At 36.3% G+C, this 21,262-nt stretch overlaps 2 protein-coding genes across 5 annotated transcripts in view; one reads left to right on the forward strand and one right to left on the reverse strand.

Moving 5' to 3' along the window:
* kcnj5 (potassium inwardly rectifying channel subfamily J member 5) overlaps positions 1-21,262 on the forward strand; it is an 88,918-nt gene that overhangs the window by 8,831 nt on the left and 58,825 nt on the right. The window lies entirely within an intron of this gene.
* On the reverse strand, positions 1,303-4,615 carry kcnj1a.1 (potassium inwardly rectifying channel subfamily J member 1a, tandem duplicate 1). The gene is made up of 2 exons (XM_055174409.2): positions 4,351-4,615; positions 1,303-2,989 (listed from the first exon to the last, which is right to left on the reverse strand). Exon 2 carries the CDS (start codon positions 2,968-2,970, stop codon positions 1,852-1,854), a length of 1,119 nt encoding a protein of 372 aa, XP_055030384.1. The 5' UTR covers positions 2,971-2,989; positions 4,351-4,615; the 3' UTR covers positions 1,303-1,851.

The following is a 21,262-nucleotide window of genomic DNA, read 5'->3' on the forward strand; positions in this document are numbered from 1 at the left end:
TTTGATTATACAAGTTAATTACGACCTAACTATAGGTATTTTTTAACTAACTGCTGACCAGCTTAAAGAATCTCTATGGCTAATTTATAAGACATATTGCTGAATCAGTATGTTGTTTTTCTTGTTAATTGAGTCTTTTTGGGTAGCCTATCTTATGCCTAGAATTAGTCAAGGAGGTTGAGTCTTATAACTTCCTTCAAAGTTTGATCAATAGTGCATAATGACATGTGCAACAAATGCATATAGGGTGTCAGACTCATAGATTTGCATAATTTAAGCAAGCAAGCAAGCAAGCAAGCAACTTTATTTATATAGCACACTTTTTAAACAACAGACGTTGTCCCAAAGTTCAGGTTTTAAAGTTTGGGTCAACATGTGGCACAGCTTTAAAACTGAAACTTAAAATCATATCAGAGGTACAAAATGTCATTAAAACACACCAGTGGCTTTGCTGTCATCAGGATTAAACATGTTACCCCTCGAACCCTCCCTCCTAACAGAGCATCCCCACAAAACAAATCCCAATTTAACCCCTGTACATATACTAGATATATTCTCCTTATTTTTTAACACATCTATAGTTATGCGCTGGCACAGAGTTAGACTCTTTTGACTCCAAACAGAAACAGCAACGCGTGCGGCATGACATAAGGAACATCCTGGATCTGTTTTTTCGCTCTTCTTTATTCTTTTTTTTTTATGTATTATGGAAGTATCGGATCGGGACTTGGTATCGGCAGATACTCAAAATCAAATGACTCGGACTCGAGGGCAAAAAAACCTGATCGGGACATCCCTAATTCTAATGTTTATAGGAATCTATACTATAGGAAACTAGGAATTGTTTACTATAGTAAATACCATATATATTATACATCAATATTTATATATGGGCTGTAAACACATTGATAGTCTGAAGGAATGCACCATATGGTAGTATATCTTTTTAGATTATTATCTTTACCTCTTATATATTTTATAATATAAAACAATTAAATATATATTTTTATTTGCTTTAGGTTACTGTTGTATCTATAGCATGCATTAGATTATAGCTAAATTATAAGGTATCATCTAAAAAAGCATAAAATATAAGCACACAAGTATGGAGAGCTATAGCTTTGTCTCGTGCGCCCTCAAGTGGCCATCTTTGATCTTATACTGGTGGAAATTGCTTTTTATAATATCATTGTGAAAAAAACAAAAATTGAAAGATCAAGCTATTTTATTTATTTTTATTTATTTAAAAAAATAATATTTACAATGTAAAAATTACATAAACAAATAATATCTTAATATAAGAATATATATATATTCATTTACAACATTTACATGCATTATCTGTTCATTATCTCCGAGTTATTAACATCTTTAAACATCTGCAGAAATTCACACTCCGCTAATATCCCATTCAGTTAATATTCCCACTCCCAATGCAATGAACCTGTAACAAAAGAGAGCTCTACTTTCATACCTTTCACACTTATATTCACCTTTTTACAGTAAAATTGTTTTTAAACAAGGTTTAAGTGAAGGTCAGATTTGAAAAAAATGTCAGCTCCAAAATAAATACAAATAAATATGTTATATCAAATAAATTGCCCACATTGCAGCAATAAAAACATTCCACTTTTCCCTTGTTGCCTTAACATACGGTTTTGATTTTCTGAAAAAAATAGGTCAATTACAGTGCTACTACAGTAAAACACTCATACAGACGTATTTCTGTCTTAGCACCTGAATCAATGTCCTGTACCTCTGATATAGTGCGTGAAGATAGTGACAATGAAGATAGTGACATTACATGGTGTCTCCAAGCAGGTACATGGTCAATCAAATAGCCACCAAGCTTTACATTTTGGTATTGCTGGGTACATCAATGTCAATCGCCTCAAAGCCCTGGTTTTCAATGCCAGTTATCGAGTGGTGATGATGCCCTGCCTCATTGTGGTAGCAACGAGAGCAATGGGCGGTTGGCACGGCCACCACTTTGCAGAAGTTGGAAAAGTCCACGCGGTATTTTCCCTCCTTGGTGCGGGAGATGATGGGGAGGAAGTCGTAACCCCACATGATTTCCTGGGGGATGTAAGAAGTCCTGACCTGGCAGGAGGAGCTGGTGGACTCGGCCGTGCCATCCAGGAAGACCACAAGCTCAAACTCCTGCTGATGTAAAGTGTCCACCGCCATTTCATAGAATGGACTTGCTTTATCGATAACGTGGTACAGGGTCAGCGGACACACGAAAAAAAGATTGTCCATGCCAGCATCCACGGTGAAGTCAATGTTGACCTGGTCCAGAATGATGGTTTCACCCTCTGGTGTGACCGTCGTCCTCAGCAGCTTGCCGTAAATCTGACTGCCGATCATTAGGGTCTTGCGAAGGTTGGCCACGCGGATCTGAAGACAGAGGGTGCCCTTTTTGGGGCAGATCACTGCGGACTCGCTGAACTGTATAGTCTTGGCTCTCTTTTTGGGTAGGGCGATCTTTGTCATGATCACACCACACCAGAAGCAGTTGATAATGGAGCCCATAAGAGACTGAATTATGATCAGCGTAACAGCTCCAGGACAGAGATATGTAATGTATCTGTTACCGTAGCCAATGGTGGTCTGGGTCTCCAACGAATAGAGAAATGCCGTAGTCATGCACACAACGTTCGCCACACATGATACGTGGTCTTCGGGTGGATTCTGCCATGTGAGGTCACCGTTGTTTCGGGCAATCCAGTACCAAACCAGGCCGAAGATGAACCAGCTGAGTGTGAAAGAAGCCACGAAGTGCAAGATCACATATCGCCATCGGGTCTCCACAAAGGTGGTCCATATGTCTAGGAGGTAGGCGAAGCGGTTTTTGTGCATCACGTTGCCGTACTCGATGTTGCAGCGGCCATCTTTGTTCACAAGGCGGCTCTTTCGAATCCGCCGTTCTGACATGTACTCTTTAAACACTTCTCTCAGAGAATGTGTCATTTTTAAGGGTACGGGCAATCTGGGGAAAGAAGAAAGGGCATTGATTTTTAGTATGTGCACTGTGAAAGAACAGCTGTATTTATTTGAAACTTTGTTTTTTGTGTAAATGTGTGAGCCAAACTAAGACCAAAACTAATACAAAACAAAATAACAAACAATGTAATTGTGGTTTCAGTGTAAACTATAACAGAGCTACAAATCATTGGGAGCGAGGGACTGTAACCACATATCAAAACATGACAGAGAATGTATTGCCCAAAATATAAGAGTATTTAACCATAAACACAGTGTTGTTTTGCATAAAATTGGAAGCCTTTTGCCAAATCTGTCCACATAGTTTACACGCAAAGATTGAGAGCATCTGTGGCTAATGTTTGAAATTTCTAGTGCTTTGTATTAATTGTACCCTTGTATTGAATGAATGTGTGCTGCATTCATGCACAACATTTGTGACCCAGTCTGTAAAAATCCAGCTAAAGTCAGGCTTTGTTTTCTACATAAAATCATCCTACATAATGTAAAAAACAAATAACTTTGATATCTTTAATATTGACATGAGTATCGTCATGTCAAAGACTGAAATCAATGAGTGAATTAAACTTTGATGATCCTAATCTCATAGTTAGATTATGAGACTAGATATTTACAGACAGACACATTTTGATATAAATGAACATTTTGACTCCACATATTAAAAAGTGGCTATGATTGTTTCAAGTAGAATTGAGTTAGCCGCTTTCTTTTCATTGAATGAGCTGTGAGTGTGAAAAAATCGGCTCAAATTAGTTTAACCAATAAGTCCTAAACCGCCAGGGAATTGAACCAGGATTTTACACCCGAGTATTCTCGCTGCAGGCTTTGATTTATGGCTGAAGAAGTGTACTTGACACATTCTGGATGTTTCTATGTACTTAATTACAACAGTAAATAAAATCTTTGGTAATGCAGGCATCGCATGGCACTGCGTTCAGGGCGGTTAGCTGCGGGTAATCTCTGCTTATCAGTCGTTTGTGAGAGACCGAGAGCTGTTGAGATCGCTCTCGATTCATGGGCTCTATCTCTGGAGAGTGCTTAATGTTTAATGCGCACTCTATTAGAATACACATCAACTCCATTGCAAAGCTCAATTACGCTGCAGAATAGCAACTGTTCAACCCTGCCAGAGGAACCCGCAGTTCCCATCCACCACCAATCATCTGCCGCACAGATTTATGAATTTAATGTTCCCAAAATACCTTGAGGAATATTGGTGCTGATGAGTGAACCAGACTGTCCACAAGGAGGATTTAGAAATGAATCAGTCTCACTCATAGACCAGACAAAATATTGAAGAAGGCTTTAAACTTATCATAGAGTTGAACATTTTTGTTCTCAGCTTACCTGCAACAGAAGATCTTCAGCTGATATCCAACAATCTTGCCGCGGGTGAAGGTGCGAATCACAAACAATCACCAGCAGTCTTCCTTTATCGATCGCTCTCCCTCTCTCTCTTTGTTTCAAAACTCTCGATCCTTCTTTTAAATCTTAGCTAAAGCAGGAAATTGGAAATGTGCTTGTTATTCATTAATAAGCCGCGTCCCTCCTGAAGTGCTTCACTTTCACACTCTGTTAATCTTTCTTGCTCTCCCTCTAGGTGTCTGAAGCACCTTATGCCCAACTTTGCCCTTTTATACATGCTCCGTTCCCATTTGCACTGTCATCCTGTGTTGATGTATACACAAAAATGCTTTACACACGTGGAGCATGCAGTGTGCCATTACCTGATGACACAAATTTTGACACACATACGCATTTACAGATGCAGGCACTTAATCGGAAGTACACATCAACACATAACATCTTCGCTTGCTTAAACAGCCCCACAAGGGCTGTAATAAATGAACTGTTAAGGGTACCAGCACAAAATCATATATGCTAAACAGTCATCACTAGTGACAGTGATGTGATTTTGTTCTATGTTGTATGTTGTGGGAGTTTTAGGTCACTGGATACCTGCAAACCAAGGTCACATGAGTGTTGCAACTAAAAATGGGAATATATAGAAGAATCTCTGGTGTGCATTACACACAAGCCTCATGAGTGTTGCAACTAAAAATGGGAATATATAGAAGAATCTCTGGTGTGCATTACACACAAGCCTCATCTGATTGTAAGCCTACAGTTAATATAAACTGTAAACATGTGATTTGGGACGTGTGAAGAATCAGGATTTTTATGTATTCAGAATCATTGTCTAACACAGGAAGTATTACAGATCTTGTAGGAAGGGAATACATGCAATTTGAGTGGAGTCAGAAGTAATATTCACTAAAGGATTGTAAAAGATAACTTACGCCATAGTAAAAAGGATTTCCCGAAGAACGCACATTGCTTTCAGTGATAAAAATGAGAAGGCACAGGTTTTTGTGAGCTCACAGACTGGCTGGATTTTCAGATGGGTTTTTTGAAAGAAATCTCAGATCTTTCTCTCACTCATCTTCTGTTCTGTAAGACAGTGAGAAACGAAAATGCAGTCTTATCTTGAGATAAGCTTTTCCTTTTCTACGAAGACTGACTCTGTAGTCTACTGATTTGAATACGTTACTAAACAGTTCGTCTATTTAAAGACTTAATTTGTATTTGGCATCTAAAAATGAAGAATAAGAGTGCAGAAAAAGAATGCAGCTCATTCGCTGTTAAAAATGTAAGGTTTATCAGTAGCCAGTATATCATTTATATATAACTATATGACAGACTATGCCGCTTATTATTATATAATGTGAACTATTTGACAATTCAGCACAGTCTTACTTGTTTGGATTTCATATTGATTGTGTTTATTACTGGATTGAATTAATTAAAATATTAGTTTTTTCGAATTAAAAGGGCCTTATTTTAACGATCTGAGCGCATGGTCAAAAGCATGCGGCACAAGTGCACTTACTGTAAGGCGTGTACAAATCCACTTTTGCTAGTTTAACGACGTCTTGCCCATTGTCTTAAATGGTTGTCCCTACTCTCTTAATAAGTAACGGGTGTGTTTTAGGCATACTTTGTTAACTTTGAAAAAGTCTATGGGTGCAACAGGTCAATTAACTCGTCAATTATGAGAAAACGCTTCCCTGCCAATGACGAGTATTTCCGGCTGTCCGCAATACCGCTATTACCGGGTGGCGCTTTTCCGCAACTTATGCAACCCGGAAGTAACGCCTCACGTGTAAACTCAATGATCGTGCTGAATGGGATCTCTATCAAAAGTCCTTCACAAAAATTTTTTGTTTTTGAAGAAACCTACCCATATTTGAGAGGTGATTACAAGAGAACTGATGAAGGTAGGATGAAACATATTTTTATAAATTTAAAGAAGAACATTTTATGGAAGGCATTAAACTTTTGTGAAAATCATGAAAAATGCTGGCGCTGGCTTGCAACTTAAAAAAAAATGCTGGCACCGCTGGCAACGAAAGAATTAAAAGCCAGTTCCCTATTTACATGTCAGAATTTGTAAGAGGTGGCAAACAAACCACCAGTTTAAGATTAGTGTTAAAAATTTTGTTGTTTTATATTTATAATAAAGGTAAGGCCTATTTTTTGTACAGTAATTACAGCTTTGGGTATCTTTAAAGTCTAAACTGCTGTATTTGTAACAAACAAGAGAGAAAGAACTTTTAAAAATGTGTGCTGCTGCTGCTGTGTGTAATAAGCAAGGTGTATGCACATTGTCATCCAGTTTATAGACGCCTATTGCTAACCAAAATGTGTGTTTAAAAAAGCTGAATACAAAATCCCCACCCAGTCCAAGGGATGTTCTTGTTAAATTAAAATAAAGTTAAAAAAGAAAAAGGGGGGTGAAATTTCCTGAAAGGGTAACTCTTACATAGACCCAGCTACAGTCTTTATTATTGTTTAAAATGTAAAAGTTTAACGGGAACAAAAGGGGGGAAGGGGTGAAATGATACAAGTTTTGGGGTTGGGTTTAGGGTAAAAAGATGGGAGGGGGTTCGGATTTATAATAATAAATGTTTAAAATAAACAAAACAAAAAAAATAGAAAAAGTTGGGTTTGGGAATTCTAGGGTTACTAAAACCTGGGTTAGAGTTGGGGTTTGGGTTAGGATGTCTAAAAAAAATAACAGAAAATTATTCTAAACCCATCCCCAAGCAACAATGGTAAGAAAATATGAAAAAACAATGAGAAAACAATACATAAAATGTAACGAAAAAGAAAGTCATGCAACTAACACGAAAATTACATTTGTGCTCAAGCCATGAAAAAAAGCTGAATTTCGTGCCATAGACACAAATAAATTAATCCGTAGCATTTTATGACATGGGCGAACCGTGCAAGCGCCTGGGGTGGCATTTCTTTCACGAAACATGGGAGGGGGCACGAGCAGAGAAAAAAATCCTCTTTGGGGAATTGGCAAGGTGGCACCCCTGCTTGTTGAGAATGTGCCGTGCACAAAAGCTGTGTGAGAGTAGGAATGGAATGGGGGGGGTTCCACTGTATAGTGGAAAAGTCGACTCCCTTCCAAATAATGCACATTTTATTAATATTATAAAGTCAGGCCTATAGTTTCTGCACATTTTAGTTTTTCTGAATTATGTGAAATGGCTAAAAAAAAATAGGTAATAAAAATGATTATGTGGTCACCAAAGTGAATAGGTGAATAAGTTGTTAGCGCACAGAGGGTTTAAACCAGTGAGTGTTTTGTTCCTGCTCCCTCGCAGGAAATTTTAGAGCGCCTGGGCTTTTCCACGCTTGGATGAATGGCATCAGTTTTAAGAAGGTTGCGTTCATGATAGTGTTGCCCTTGCTTCTTTTTTGTCCATCAATCAAGTGACTTAATGAGTAAATGAGTAAAAAAAAGGATTAAATAATTAAATGAGTAAACTACTTCCCCACCCCCCGATACTATCATGTATCGGCAATCAAAATGAGATATATCGTCCAACACTAATGCTTTCTATGCTAATACAACAATAATTCGATTTTAACTCAACAAGCACGAGATCTTTTGAGGTTGGAGGGCAGGTTTGAGTTTTAGTTTGTGTTTTCTGTTCTTAGTGCAGTAGTGTAATAATTAGATTCTATTTAGTGTGTTTTCACATTGGTGTGATAAAGGAGTTTATGTTAGTGTATGTATATGTAAATTTTTTATAGGGACGCTTGAATGGGGTCTCGCCCAGGGTGTAACTTCATCTAGAACCGTCACTTGACCCATGGGCACACAAATGTGCCAAATGGATTTGCTATTTAAACAACGTGGTGCAGGGCGTGAAAGTGACAACTGTGTTGGACTGAAACTAGCCAAAAACACATCACGAATTGCACCAGGTGTATGATAGGGTCCAAAAAGTCTAAGGCTTAAACACAGAGTGTGTATTTACACTATTTGCTTCACTATTCTAGTTGCAAGCTTTATTTCGGTAAGAATAAGGTCGATTTTTTTCTACTGTGACAAAAGGACAAAATGTTTTAGTCAAAGATCCAAAAAATGTCTTTACCAGAAGTGCCCATAACTAAGCCATCATTAAATAACTATATTCTGAATCCGAAATGATCAGAAGACCCTAATCTTGACCTTTCTAGTGTGCTGTATAAACTCACCGCACTTATGTGATACCCATCAGTCATTTGGTTATAATCAGGATTCAGTTCAATACCTTTATGTGCTTTGACATGCCGATTAGCAAATTTTCCTTAGTGAAGCTTTCAATGGAAAATCCATAATAAGCGTTTCAATAATAACAAACCACAAAATGTTGCCTGAGGCTCCCATTAAAGACCACTGATCCCAAACAGAAGTTTTTCCACACTGACTTCTCTTCAGTGAACTTTTTATATTTGTGTAAGTGGTATAAATGCCAAATTCATTTCACATAACGAAACACTTCACATTCTCGTCAGAAATACTGAATCCATGACCTTATGAAACGTTTCTTTACAGCAAGAAAATCAGCCACCGCGACAAACCAGACATGCTTTAATAATAAACCCTGAATACCTCACTGCCCACCATGCACTGACTCCATATAAAATGTAGAGTTTTACCAAATAAGCATTAAAAGGACAAAGATTAAACTTGCAAAATGCTTGACTTTTCAAAGGTTTGTCACAACTGAAGAATTCAAAGTAGTGATGCCCCATTAGTTAAAGTGGCATAATAAAGTTGTAGTGTTTTTTTGTAATGGTAATGATGTATTCACCTGTGCCAGGTGTCTGAGGAGGTATTTTACTACTGAAGTGTAAACGTTAATGACCAACTTAGTTCCACTGAATAACTCAAATGAGTCACACAGTCCATGCGTCAATGCAGATATTTTTGCTCTCCTTTTCCTGTCTTTTGACTTCCAAAAATTCAATAGTTGCCTTTTGACATGTGGCTTACGGACCCTGTCACTGCTCATTGAGGTCATTCTTTATGTCGTAGGGCTGGAAAATGAGTCAAAGCTTATTTATCGGTCGTGTTATTCATCAAGCAGGTATTTTCGAATCTTCGTCCTCGAATTCATTATCATTTATGGCATAAGTCATCACTAACTAAGGTTTCAATTCAACCTTGACTTGACATCAGGGCAACGAAGGGAACGTCATGACTTTAACTGTTATTAAATTAATGATACATGTACCGTCTTATTTCATTTCGTTTCATTTTGTTAGTAACGCTGGTGCTTTAATTCAGGGATTTCCAAACTTTGCATTTCACAACGTGCTCAAATAGATATAATCTATCCCACTAACACATTTAAACACACATTTATTTCTTTTCATAAATTTGTGGTACCACAAATGAGACCCGATCTACAGTTTTAAAACCTCTGCTTTGATTCATTTATTTATCACATGCAAAGTTGCAACTTTATGACAGAGCAAATGAGTTTAACATATTAGATCAGTGAAGATTATTATCCCCCACATTCATCTCTGAAAAGTCTATAGTTGGGTAAGTGTTGCTTTAACAGTTGGCTTCATCAGGACTGCTTGCAGTCTAGCCAATACACCAATTACAAGGCGCAAACTTATGTGCAGTCTCAGAATGCAGCTATTACTCCGTATGCAATTGTACTCTTTGTCACTCTAATGTTGACATCTCACCTAAAACCGTGGGCTGTAAAGACTTTGGGTAAACACTGTGACTCAGTGTCCTTACTGCATGGGAAGCATTAGGCAACCTCGGTCAGTTATGTTTTCTCTTTATTTTAATTTGACATAATTCCCCATTTAAGTCTTGTTATCATTCAGTCATTCGGTTATAAAAGTACAAAAAGTTTATTAAATAGATTTGTAGCAGTTAATGAAGTGCCAGAACCTAGAGAGATCTTTAGGTGGCTTAATAAGAGCAGCCAATTGGTGGCAGCCAAAGCTGATGTCTAGCCAGAAGAGTTGTATTACAGACAATGCCAACAACCATTGGCAAACAGTTGCCGTGTACTAGCCAACAACTCGTCATTTAGGTTGTGAAGTAAAGCACTCGTGTCCTGCATACAGAAACTTTGCTTGTGAGGACAAAGCAATTTAGGATATTTACTGCACTTGCAAGTGGAACTGTTGTAATACCGTGAGTTTCCAGGGTGTCGCTGCTGAGCAAACACTCATTTTCTAACACACAAACCACATGCGCTGTTATATTGCATGGTTATTCACTTTAATCAAGATTACAAACATAGGAAACGTCTGTTACCGTACCAGTATCTAACAGGAAAGAATTAGCCAGATACTCATAGGAAGAGTTTTTTTTACTCTTTGCATTTATTTTACACTCTCATATGCGGGAGCTGAACAGCACTTGGAGCTAATACAATACTGTGTGCTTTATAAAACTTGGCTCAAGGGCTGAGTAAACTTCTCTGAACTATTGAAAAGTCTATGGACTGGAAATACCGTTTACCATACATTTAGCAGTAATGCATAATCATGCCATGGTTCATAAATGGCACCAATAATTCATATGTTTGTTTATATAATCTGTTAATAAGTAATTGTGTTTTAAAGGGGTAATTAAATGAGCAATACAATCTTCCTTTATAAGAGTTTTATATGATTAACTAGACACAGTTCTGTGATTTGGGAGACTACTGTGTTTAACAACAAACAAAGCAGAGTAGAAGTAAAACAGTCCTAAACCGTCATTTATGATAAACATTAAAAACCAGTTCAACGCTTGAAAAGTCTACACTTGCAAAAACACAAAACAATAGGTCATAATATGAGCTACAGCATGATGCACATTTTCATATTGTGGAGGAGTAAAAAGAAAAACACATATGCAGGGTTATTTTGTAACATTGCCTCAATGCACATTTTCTTATTGAAAAGAAAACAAAACAAAATAAAAATAACAAGTCTAGTTACAAATTCTCAAATGGATTAAGGTTTTGGTATTGACAGTGAATTCTTGACTCGGTGTAGCTTTGGCAACGTTTTTAAGGTTGCAGTCCTGCTGGAAGGCGAATCTCTATTTTTGCAGACCGCAATTGATTTCTTTAAGTACTTGCCTGCATTTGGCTGCATCCATTATCCATCTCAACCCAGTTTCCAGTTTCTGCTTATAAAACAAGCATCCTTACGTCACAATGCCACCATCATTCATGACAGCGGAGATGAAGGTCTCAGAACGATGAGCTGAATTTTTACCACACAGAGTTGTGCTGAGACCAAGAAATTTGGTTGTGGCCTTGATAAAGCAAAATTGTTTCTTCAAAATGTTTTTTATTAACAAGAAACAATTAGTTTCTTCTCTCTACTTTCATACTTTACAGCTCTGAGGAGCTGTTGTGTCATGATGTAGTTATAACACTTTTGGGCACTTTGGGTGCCTTAAAGTACTCGAAAACTCTTGAAATTTGCCGGCCATCGGATCCGGGCAAAGGCTGGACTACGGGCGTGGCAAGGGAGCTCTGTAGTGCCCCCTGTAATGCAAAAACAACCCTGGGGCACAGATCAGGCAAAAATGTACACACATGTACGAGAGTTGGTACGCATATAGATCTCATCGACCCAAACAACTTTTCCCCTTAAACATTTTAGCTTCGCCCAATAAGAAGTCGGACATTTTGGATTGTTTAAAAAATGCATGTGGTGAACTTTTAAATACTCCTCCTAGGGGATTCATGGGATTGACACCAAATGTGGTGATCATAATGTCGAGACATTGGACTTGCTAAATTGCGAAGGGATTTTTGTTATCGGGAATGGCTCTGTCATGGCGAGGCGACAAAGTTGTGGGAAAATCATTGAAACAGGAAGTGTCTAATATCTAAGGCAAAAAAAAATCTTATTTTGATGACAAGCGGGGTGTTTGTTTGTCTGAAGATTCCGATCGCATCAATGTACCTATTGTGACTCCCACGTATAGCGACCCACCAGGCGCCAGGAACTGTGTCAGTCACAAAGGTGGATTTTTTTGACAGTTGCATGCGATGTTCTTTTAAATACTCCTCAAAGGATATTCATGCGATTGATACCAAAAGTGGTCAACATGATGCAGAGACATTGTAGATAATAAATTGTGAAGGGATTTTTGATATCTCAAATGTTCTTCCCATGGCAACGCGTGAAACTTTCATTTTAAAAGCAAATTTAAAGGTAGGGTAACAGATTTGACCCTGGAACATTTTTAGTTATGCTGGTTAAAAGTCTCCTCACATCCTGATAGCAATTACTGGGTTAAGTTGTTTAAATGTATTTGTAGAAATTTATGTCATCTGTGAAAGGCGTAGGACCTAAAAATATTCAACCAATCATAGATTTCGGTCCGAATGGACGTTTCCTTTTTTGTCCCTCATACGTAAGTGTAATTTGAATGCCCACCGCGCAAGCTAGTCCACGCAGACACCATACGTCATCGGCGCGTTCATGTGCGCTCACCTCCTGTCTGTAAACAGAGAGAATAGCAAACTTTCTGCTGAATTGACAACCTACACAGGAGCAACAAAATGAAAGACATCTTTTATAAAAACAACAGCAAAAACTGCCTGGATTAGCAAAAACCCAAATTAACATCGGCAACTTTACTGCTTTACCACGAGATGCAAACAGCTGCAGGAGGGTCTGAAAGGGTCTATTTTGGTAAGGTAGGTACGCGATATGTTTGTTTTCAGATGGATTCAGATTTCTACTCTGATGAAACATTGTGTTGCTTATGAAATTTGTGTTAGTTTACGGATTAGCGTAACAATATAGTTACTACGTCTACACAACCAAAAAGCAAAGTTTTCTCACTGGTGAATGAGACATGAGATGTGACCGTCTGATCTGTGCGTGTTCATGTGTTTTGAAAGAGGCGTGACTTTGGATAGCGATTTGACTGGAGGGTGGGGTCGTGATTTCATTGCTAGGTGGCTACTGTTAGCATTTTTTCAAAATGTGAAACCCTACCTTTAAGCCTTACAGTTGCATGCAGTGAACTTTTAAATACTCCTTCTAGGGAATTAATGTGATGACTCCAGAAATGGTCAACATGATGCAGAGACATTGGTGATGATAAATTGCGAAGGGATTTTTGACATCTCGAACGCTGTTGCCATGGCAACGCATCAAATTTTACTACTATTTTAGGCATTTTTAAGGCTCTTGGCGTGCTTAGATTAAATTCAAATTTGGCACACACATCACAGTTGTCGACTGTTAAGTGTGGACAAACAGGTCAGACATAGGTGTGCCTCTTAAGTCGCTCACTAGCACCCCGGTTTGTTTAAAATGTGCGGTTTGTTATACCTACAGTACCCAAATGGGTCAGTAACAACTTTAGATAGCCCACTGATATTTACCCACTTGATGCACTTGCCCACCGTGCATCGTTTTCTCTAAAGCACCGTATAGCGATAAAAAAAAAACGTGCAAGGGCCCGCCATCGCTGCTTGCACCTATATTTCATGATTGTACTTGCATGATATTTCAACAAAATTGCTGAAAAAATTGCTCATGTATATCTAAGTGGACATCATTGCATTAGCAGCACAAAACACATCCTGATAAAAAAATGTATACTTTGTAATGCACTGTAAGTCGCTTTGGATAAAAGCATCAGCCAAATGCATTAATGTAAATGAACCGTTAAACACTAACTATTGCTTGAGATGTGATAAAATTTGAGTCCCCAAAAAGAGCGCTGTCAGCAATATGGTCCTACAAAATGTAATGTGTCTTTTGGTAAATAAGCAGTCTTTAATCCATTTAAAGTTTTCAGTTCATCAATAAGAAAATGCATATAATATTTGATGTTAAAACATACTCTTGCAGGACATGTTATTTTTGTTTTGATTTTCCTTTATTTATTGTTAAAACATGCCCTTAAGAGTATTGTTTAGTTTTGTTTATTGTTTAGTCAATCCAGCAGACTAGGTTGAACCTGGCAATGTTTGGGAATCTCTCTCTCTTCGGGAATCTCCAACGTGTTTTCAGGATTTTATATTTTGCACTATTATACAAATAAATCATGATCTCATTTGTTTTTGGTGCTTCCACCCTGGGAAAACCCATTCCAACCCAAGGTTTTAGTTCAGTGTCCTGCTCCCACCCCATATAGTATACTGTATACAGTATTTGCTGCTGAATGATGTCTGCAGCCCAGCTTCAGCTCATACCAGCCAAACACTTCAAAGACCGCACTGCCTGCCTCCCTTCAGTCATTTTTTTCAGAATGAATTTTAAAGTCTTGTTAAGGGAGGAAAGACTTCCCCATCCAAGTCATTCTATAGATCTAATTTCCGACTCTTTTTGTATGCATTGTAGTAAATGAGATGTACAGTAAATAAACTTGACATGACATGACTTGACAAAGTCTTCTTTACATAATTTTTATGTCTAGTATACTGTATACCCTATTAATACAGTGCTGTTAAAATTATGCTGTTAGCAAACCCTTTACTTCCATAATGTGACATATTTCATGTCACTTTATCTCCCGCACCCACTATATCATTATACTGTGTATTTCTCTATGCTATCTCATGGCAATTCATACTTATTTTATGAGATGGCTAATACATATTAATTTCTACGACCTAGGGTTGCAAAATTCTGGGAATTTTTAAGGCTGGAAACTTTCCATTGGAATTAACAGGAATATATGCAATTAATAGGAATGAACTGGGAGATTTTTTTAGAGTTGCCTATAACAGGGAACTCTTGCAGCATAATTTTGTTTAAAACAACAAGAATTAATTCACATAAATTGCTTAAATTTTTTCCTTGTGCTGTGTGTAAGCTAGTATTGTACATGCATTGTAAAGACAAATACACTGACTGAGAAAACATTTAGGTGAGGTAATTAAAAAGGTAGTATCTAAAAATGATCCCCCCACACTCACTCCCCCTGAAATAAGAAAAATCCTCCATACAGTATATCACCTGGGGGGTCCCTCCATTTTCCAGGCCTTACTATTCACACTTGCTGCATTTCAGCCCAATGACTACATCAACTCGAATAGGTTTTGATGATACAACTTTTATTATAGTATTATAGTTAAACTAGCAAATACCAAAATGTGTTTATTCAGTATCCAATAGGCAGTAAATCAGATATCTAAATGTAAGCTAGCACTACTTCATTGAACATTTATGAGGCTAGCTATCATGTAGCTGGGTCAAGCTGTGTGATGCTTTTTCTTCTATATTCTGCTAGCCAGTTTTTTTGTTATCATACAGAATTACTCTACCACACAAAAGTTTGGACACATTAATATTTTTTATGTTTTTGAAAGAACTTTCTTATGCTCATCAAGCCTGCATTAATTTGATCAAAAATCCTTCAGAAATTATTCTAATATAAATGCAAGTATTGGGATTCTTTAAAATTGTACATGAATTGCCCAAATGTATACACCTGTCTAATTTCGTTTTGATGCATATTGCACATTTTCTGTTAATCCAATAAACCTTATTTCACTATTGAAATTACTGTGTTTTTCATATATTTGATAGATCAAAATGAAATTGCTGATCAAAACACCCAAATATTTATAATGAAAATCATGTAAAATCTTTTAAATTATAATCATGTCAGGGGTGCCCAAACTTTTTTATATGACTGTACAGTATGACCAAACATAATGTTTATTTGTTTTTGTATAATTTATATAGTTTATATAAATTTCTCTAAATTATTCCCATAAATTCCTGTTAAGTTTTCACTTTGGATTATTTCCAAATTCCCCATGGAAAGTTTCCAGAAACTTACACAGCAAAATCACCAGTGTTAAATTTTCAGGGATGGTGTTAAATACACAGTGTTGATGCTGTTTTAACACTATCTGGTAATAAAATAACACTGCCATTGCTAGGCCAGTGTTATATCCACGACAGTGTCAGTGTAAAACAAGGGTGTTATCAGATTTCACACTGAGCGGTGTAAATCAAGCCACGCCTCCACTAAACATATCCTGTCAGGGATTTTACCGCCATTTTCTTTCAAAGGAGGACTGAAGAGAGCAGGTAAATCTCATAATATTCACATAGTTTAGCTAAATTAAACTGTTATTTCTCTGTCTGACTCTACGCAGCCATTTGCCAAAAAACCTAAATAAGATATTTTTCCCATTTTATTTCCCCTTTGTTCGTTATTTGGTTCAGTTTAATCAGAGCTACCTTGTGTTACGTTGTTCCCTTGTTAGTTTGGTATAAAGTTAAACTGCTAGCTAAAAGTTTTAACCAAGAAAGATAATATTAACAGGAGATATGAATGAATGTAAGAATTGAACCCTGATAAAACGCGACATGCACTACAAATTGAAGGTATGAAATTAAGTTAAATGAAAGCTCGTTTATTCACCACATGATGCTCGTTATGAGGTAATCATATAGGCTAGATACCGTGAGTTAACGAGGTCGTTTACATGCACGTGAGTGCACGGATATCGGTTAATTATTCAAATTACTGAAAAACACGGAGAAAACCGCAACCGCATCGTCATGTGTTTTTTTTAGATGTATGCAAACAGGGAAAATATCGCCAAACCAACAATTCATTTTACCTCAGAATATGCACAGATTGGATGCATTGTGTGTTGTAAGCTTTTCGTGGCGCTAGATGTCAGACAGATGCAAATAGCAAATACATACGAAAGTGTAAAACGTGTATGGCGAACATTTGTTTTTCTGTCATTATAGATGCTAGTTTGGTGAAAGTACACTGAGTGCTTAAAATCATTCAGAAGAGATGCTGTTTTTAGGGCAGTTTATTAAAGAAGACCTGACATGGATGACTTCCAATGAGAAATGACTGCTAATACTTATATAAATTCATTACAGAAGGTAAGTTTCATTCATACATATAAATCATTTTATTTGACATAACTGAACAGTTAACCAATCTTTTTAGTATATGTAGTTTTGTACATATTATGGTTATTAATCAGGCAAGAAAGTGACATGACCTGCTGCCAACTTTAATAAAAATATATTATCTTCTCATTCGTCGTTTTGCTATTGATATCATATTAAATAGCAATCAAATTGATTACTATTTTGAAAATGTATAATTGAAGATTCATATTGTCTTGAGTGCTGTTTTTAATATAAAAAGAATGTTGAGTTTTCAGAGTCTTTATTGTCATTTTTTTGTGATAGGACACTACCAGACTATATTTGAATACGGCATACCCATGAATTCTGAACTGTTATTCCTTAACCCAGTTTGGAGGATAAGAGCTTACCAACTATGTGAGTACACACAGTACTTTAGTACTGTACACTGTCTCTAACATTATACTGAGATGATTTTGATTCAAATAACGGTTAAAACGGCCTAACCCTAAACTGCATCCTTTTTGGTATTTTCTTGACCCTTTTTGTCTTTGAAAATCTGCAGAAATATGCTGAGGCGATGTATTGCAAAATAGCCAACATACAACAATTAAAGGATAATTGCAGCCTATATCCTGATGAAGATATGGATGACCCTCTGTCTGGTCAACAGGAGTTTAAATATGGTAAGTGTAAATGGGTTTGCTACTTTTACGGTTTTAAAGTTTAACTGTATACTCATGGTGTTTAAATTCTGTTTTGCTAGGATAGGACAGTGATGTGGCAGCTCTTCCCTGGCTCATTCACCTCTTGCCTTCATTTGTGAAAGGAAAAAAGACTGGAGAGGGTCAATGTGCAACTGAAGCTACTGATTGTGCTCTGTAAGTTTTTTGGTATTTTGTTCTAGTTATTTATTCAGCAGTTAGTTTGCTTGCATTGTTCACCCCATGTAAATGCATACAAGTTCATAAATACACATCAAATACATTCATCAAATACACTTTTTTAAAACACTTAGGTGATGAGCATCAATCCATGCTTTGAGGTGGATGGATCAGCACAGCCCTGCCTGCTCTGCGTTGGGAACAAAAGTTGCATCCAGAATTTTTACATCATTCTGGACCAAAAAGCCATTCCCTCCATGATGAAGACCACTGATGCAGCCTTCCACTACTGTACAGTAAAACAACTACAGAACTAAATACCAGGTTGGAACGTGTTTAAGAAAAATGAAACGTCTTTTGAATTGAAATGTCTGTTTTGTTATGAAAAAATCTTTAGTATTGTGAAGGATAAGCATTTCTGCTTGCCGATAAGGTAATTGCATGTATTTTAATGTTCAAGTTTTGAGTAGGGTGGCTAATTTTTTTAACTCTTATTTGATTTATTAAAGACTTTATAATAAGTGGTTTTCATGTCACTGCGCTGTGGTATAAGATAACTTTCATTATTCCATATTGTATTCTGTGTCTAATTGTAGCTGAGGTATTTAAATAAGCAGTGTTAAATGCAAAGTGTTGTGTGTATCAATGTAAATATTAAATGTAATTTACTTTAATAAAAAGAGGTTTTGCAATATTTCTTGTCATTTTTCTTTTATAGAAACAACCCATTAGCAAAAAAAGTGGCTATTACTCAGTATTTTAACACTTAACATTGTTGAATTCACATTACACTGGTGTTGACCTTAAATTAGGAGTGTTAATTTTTAACACTATTTCTGTGCCAACACCAGTGTAGTGTGGAAACAACAATGAATAGTGTTGAACAAAGTGTAAAATTTAACAATATTGAGTGTTAAATTAACATATAATGGGTGTTGTTAAATTAACACTACACTTTTGACTAAATTAACACAGTGTAGTGTGGACACATATACACACTTTGCCGGTGTTAAATTTGACACCGTGGGTGTTATTTTAACACCAGTGATTTTGCTGTGTACTGGAAACTTTCTGCCCCTTGGCAGCCCTAGTACGAACACATTCGTACATATTTGTATGATTTGCTTTTGCCCCTGCATGCGACATTGGGGTTAGTGGTGGAGTTTCGTTATTGTTTTTTTTTATCATAATCATGTTTTTGTACAAACTCAAACGAATTAGCTAACTCATCAAATATGTACAAATTCTTGTGAGATCAGACTGAATTTTCTTTTTTTTTGTTTTTGTTTAAATTGTGTAAAAAAAATCTTCATACTATATACTGACTTTTTGCTATTCTGTATTGCTTTATAGCTTAATTTTTTTTAAATAATTTATTTATTGGTCGTCTATTTATACATATTGTACATTCATGTTATGGTCTTTGTAATTTATTGTTTTATATGCCCCTCTACAAATAAAACAGTTTCCATATTTTTATTAGTTAACACAACTTTTTCTGAAATCTATTTTAACCAACACACTTTACGAGTTAGATCTGCTTAAAAAATTGTGTTGAAATCAAGTTTAAGTTGAATACTCATAATATTTAACTTTATCCCATCCTTCTTGAGAGAAACAGACAAAAATTGTAACATGTTGCTGTTAGAAAAAATTGTCAAAACAATTGTCAACAGCTGAGCTGTCACTGGGGCAGTACCATTTAAAAAGGCCCTACTATGCACCATAAGGTACACATATGTATACATGTGCTACCAATATTTACCTTTTGGGTACCAATATGTATGTCTGAGGTAATGATACTGTAGGAACTCTTTACTAAATGTGTACTTTTTGAAAAGGTGCTTTCCCATTTTCTGACAGTGCAGATGACAGTTAAGATCTTAGATCTAAATATTTTTAGTAAAAGGTAAGACAAATAATTATGTAAAATGGGCAAAAAAACCAGTTTAATGCAAATAATAATATAATAATAATAATAATAATAAAACTAACAAAATAGTAAGCAGTAGTGTGTCAAGGGTATGTTTTTTGTAAACATGATATTAAAGGAATAAGGAAAAATAATCACAAGTTAATGTTGTAATATCAACTACAGGTTTTCCTATCGAGGAGAATTGTCCATTTATCCTCGAAATCTTTTAAAAATCTGAGCTTATCCTCACTGCTAAAGCCAATGCTGCAGTCTTATTCTTGCCTAATAGCCATAAATCACAGCTGTGTTCATTTCTTTTAAATACATGGTCGTAAATCAAAATAGTGTTATATGCATGAGTACATTTCTATTTGTAATTTAGATTTACATTTACAAGCAATGTAAAAATGCATTACTGCAGTTCTTCTGTGGTATAGAACTGCCATATGGCAACACTGTCATTTGATTTGTCTACTGCAGTAGGCCTACAGAGTTGTCACATGGAGAGAAAAATCAGATGTCATATGGTGTGAAAACAGAATCATATTGGAAAAGACTATTTTAATTCCATCAACGCAATATGCTCTTTCTTCAGAATAGCAAGAAAATCGAGCAAAATATTGCCCAGACCTGGGCCACAACTTAAGTCACAAATCTGTTTTGACAGACTGATTAAAGCCTGCTGGGTGAGGTGTTTGTTCATTTGGCATCAATTGAACAAGCCAGTTGTAATGCTATTGAGGTTAAGTGCAAAAATAGATTGACCAGCTGACATTACAGTGACTTTTTATTTATCCAAGTAAAAGACAAAAGAGTATGTTTTCTTCTTCTTTTTACTTTCTTCTTTTCCAGCGTTTATATATTCTCTATTAATAATTTTCTAGATGTAAGCAATACATGGGTTTCTTATTGCATAAGGCTTTTCCAAAGCCCTATTTTCTCCTCATTCATTCTAGTGTTTTAAGTACATTTATACATTGAATTTGTAACTATTTCAAGCATCTGTCCTACTAATGCTGAAATGTTTGGCCTTTTTAGCTTTGTAAAACAAATAAAGTGAATTTCCTCTAATGAGCACAAGCAACACTTGGTTTTTTACAAAACACTAGTTTTTACAAACTAGATAAATGTAGTTAAAAACATCCTACACAATATATATAGTTTAAACAGTTCATTGAGTTCATCCTAAAACGTCATCGGCAAGCACCATTGTGAAATATCACTAGTTAAGGTAGTAGTTCTTGGATAACTTAGAAATAGAAGAGAA

This window comes from Misgurnus anguillicaudatus, chromosome 15 (assembly GCF_027580225.2).
Source record: "Misgurnus anguillicaudatus chromosome 15, ASM2758022v2, whole genome shotgun sequence".
Taxonomy (NCBI): domain Eukaryota; kingdom Metazoa; phylum Chordata; class Actinopteri; order Cypriniformes; family Cobitidae; genus Misgurnus; species Misgurnus anguillicaudatus.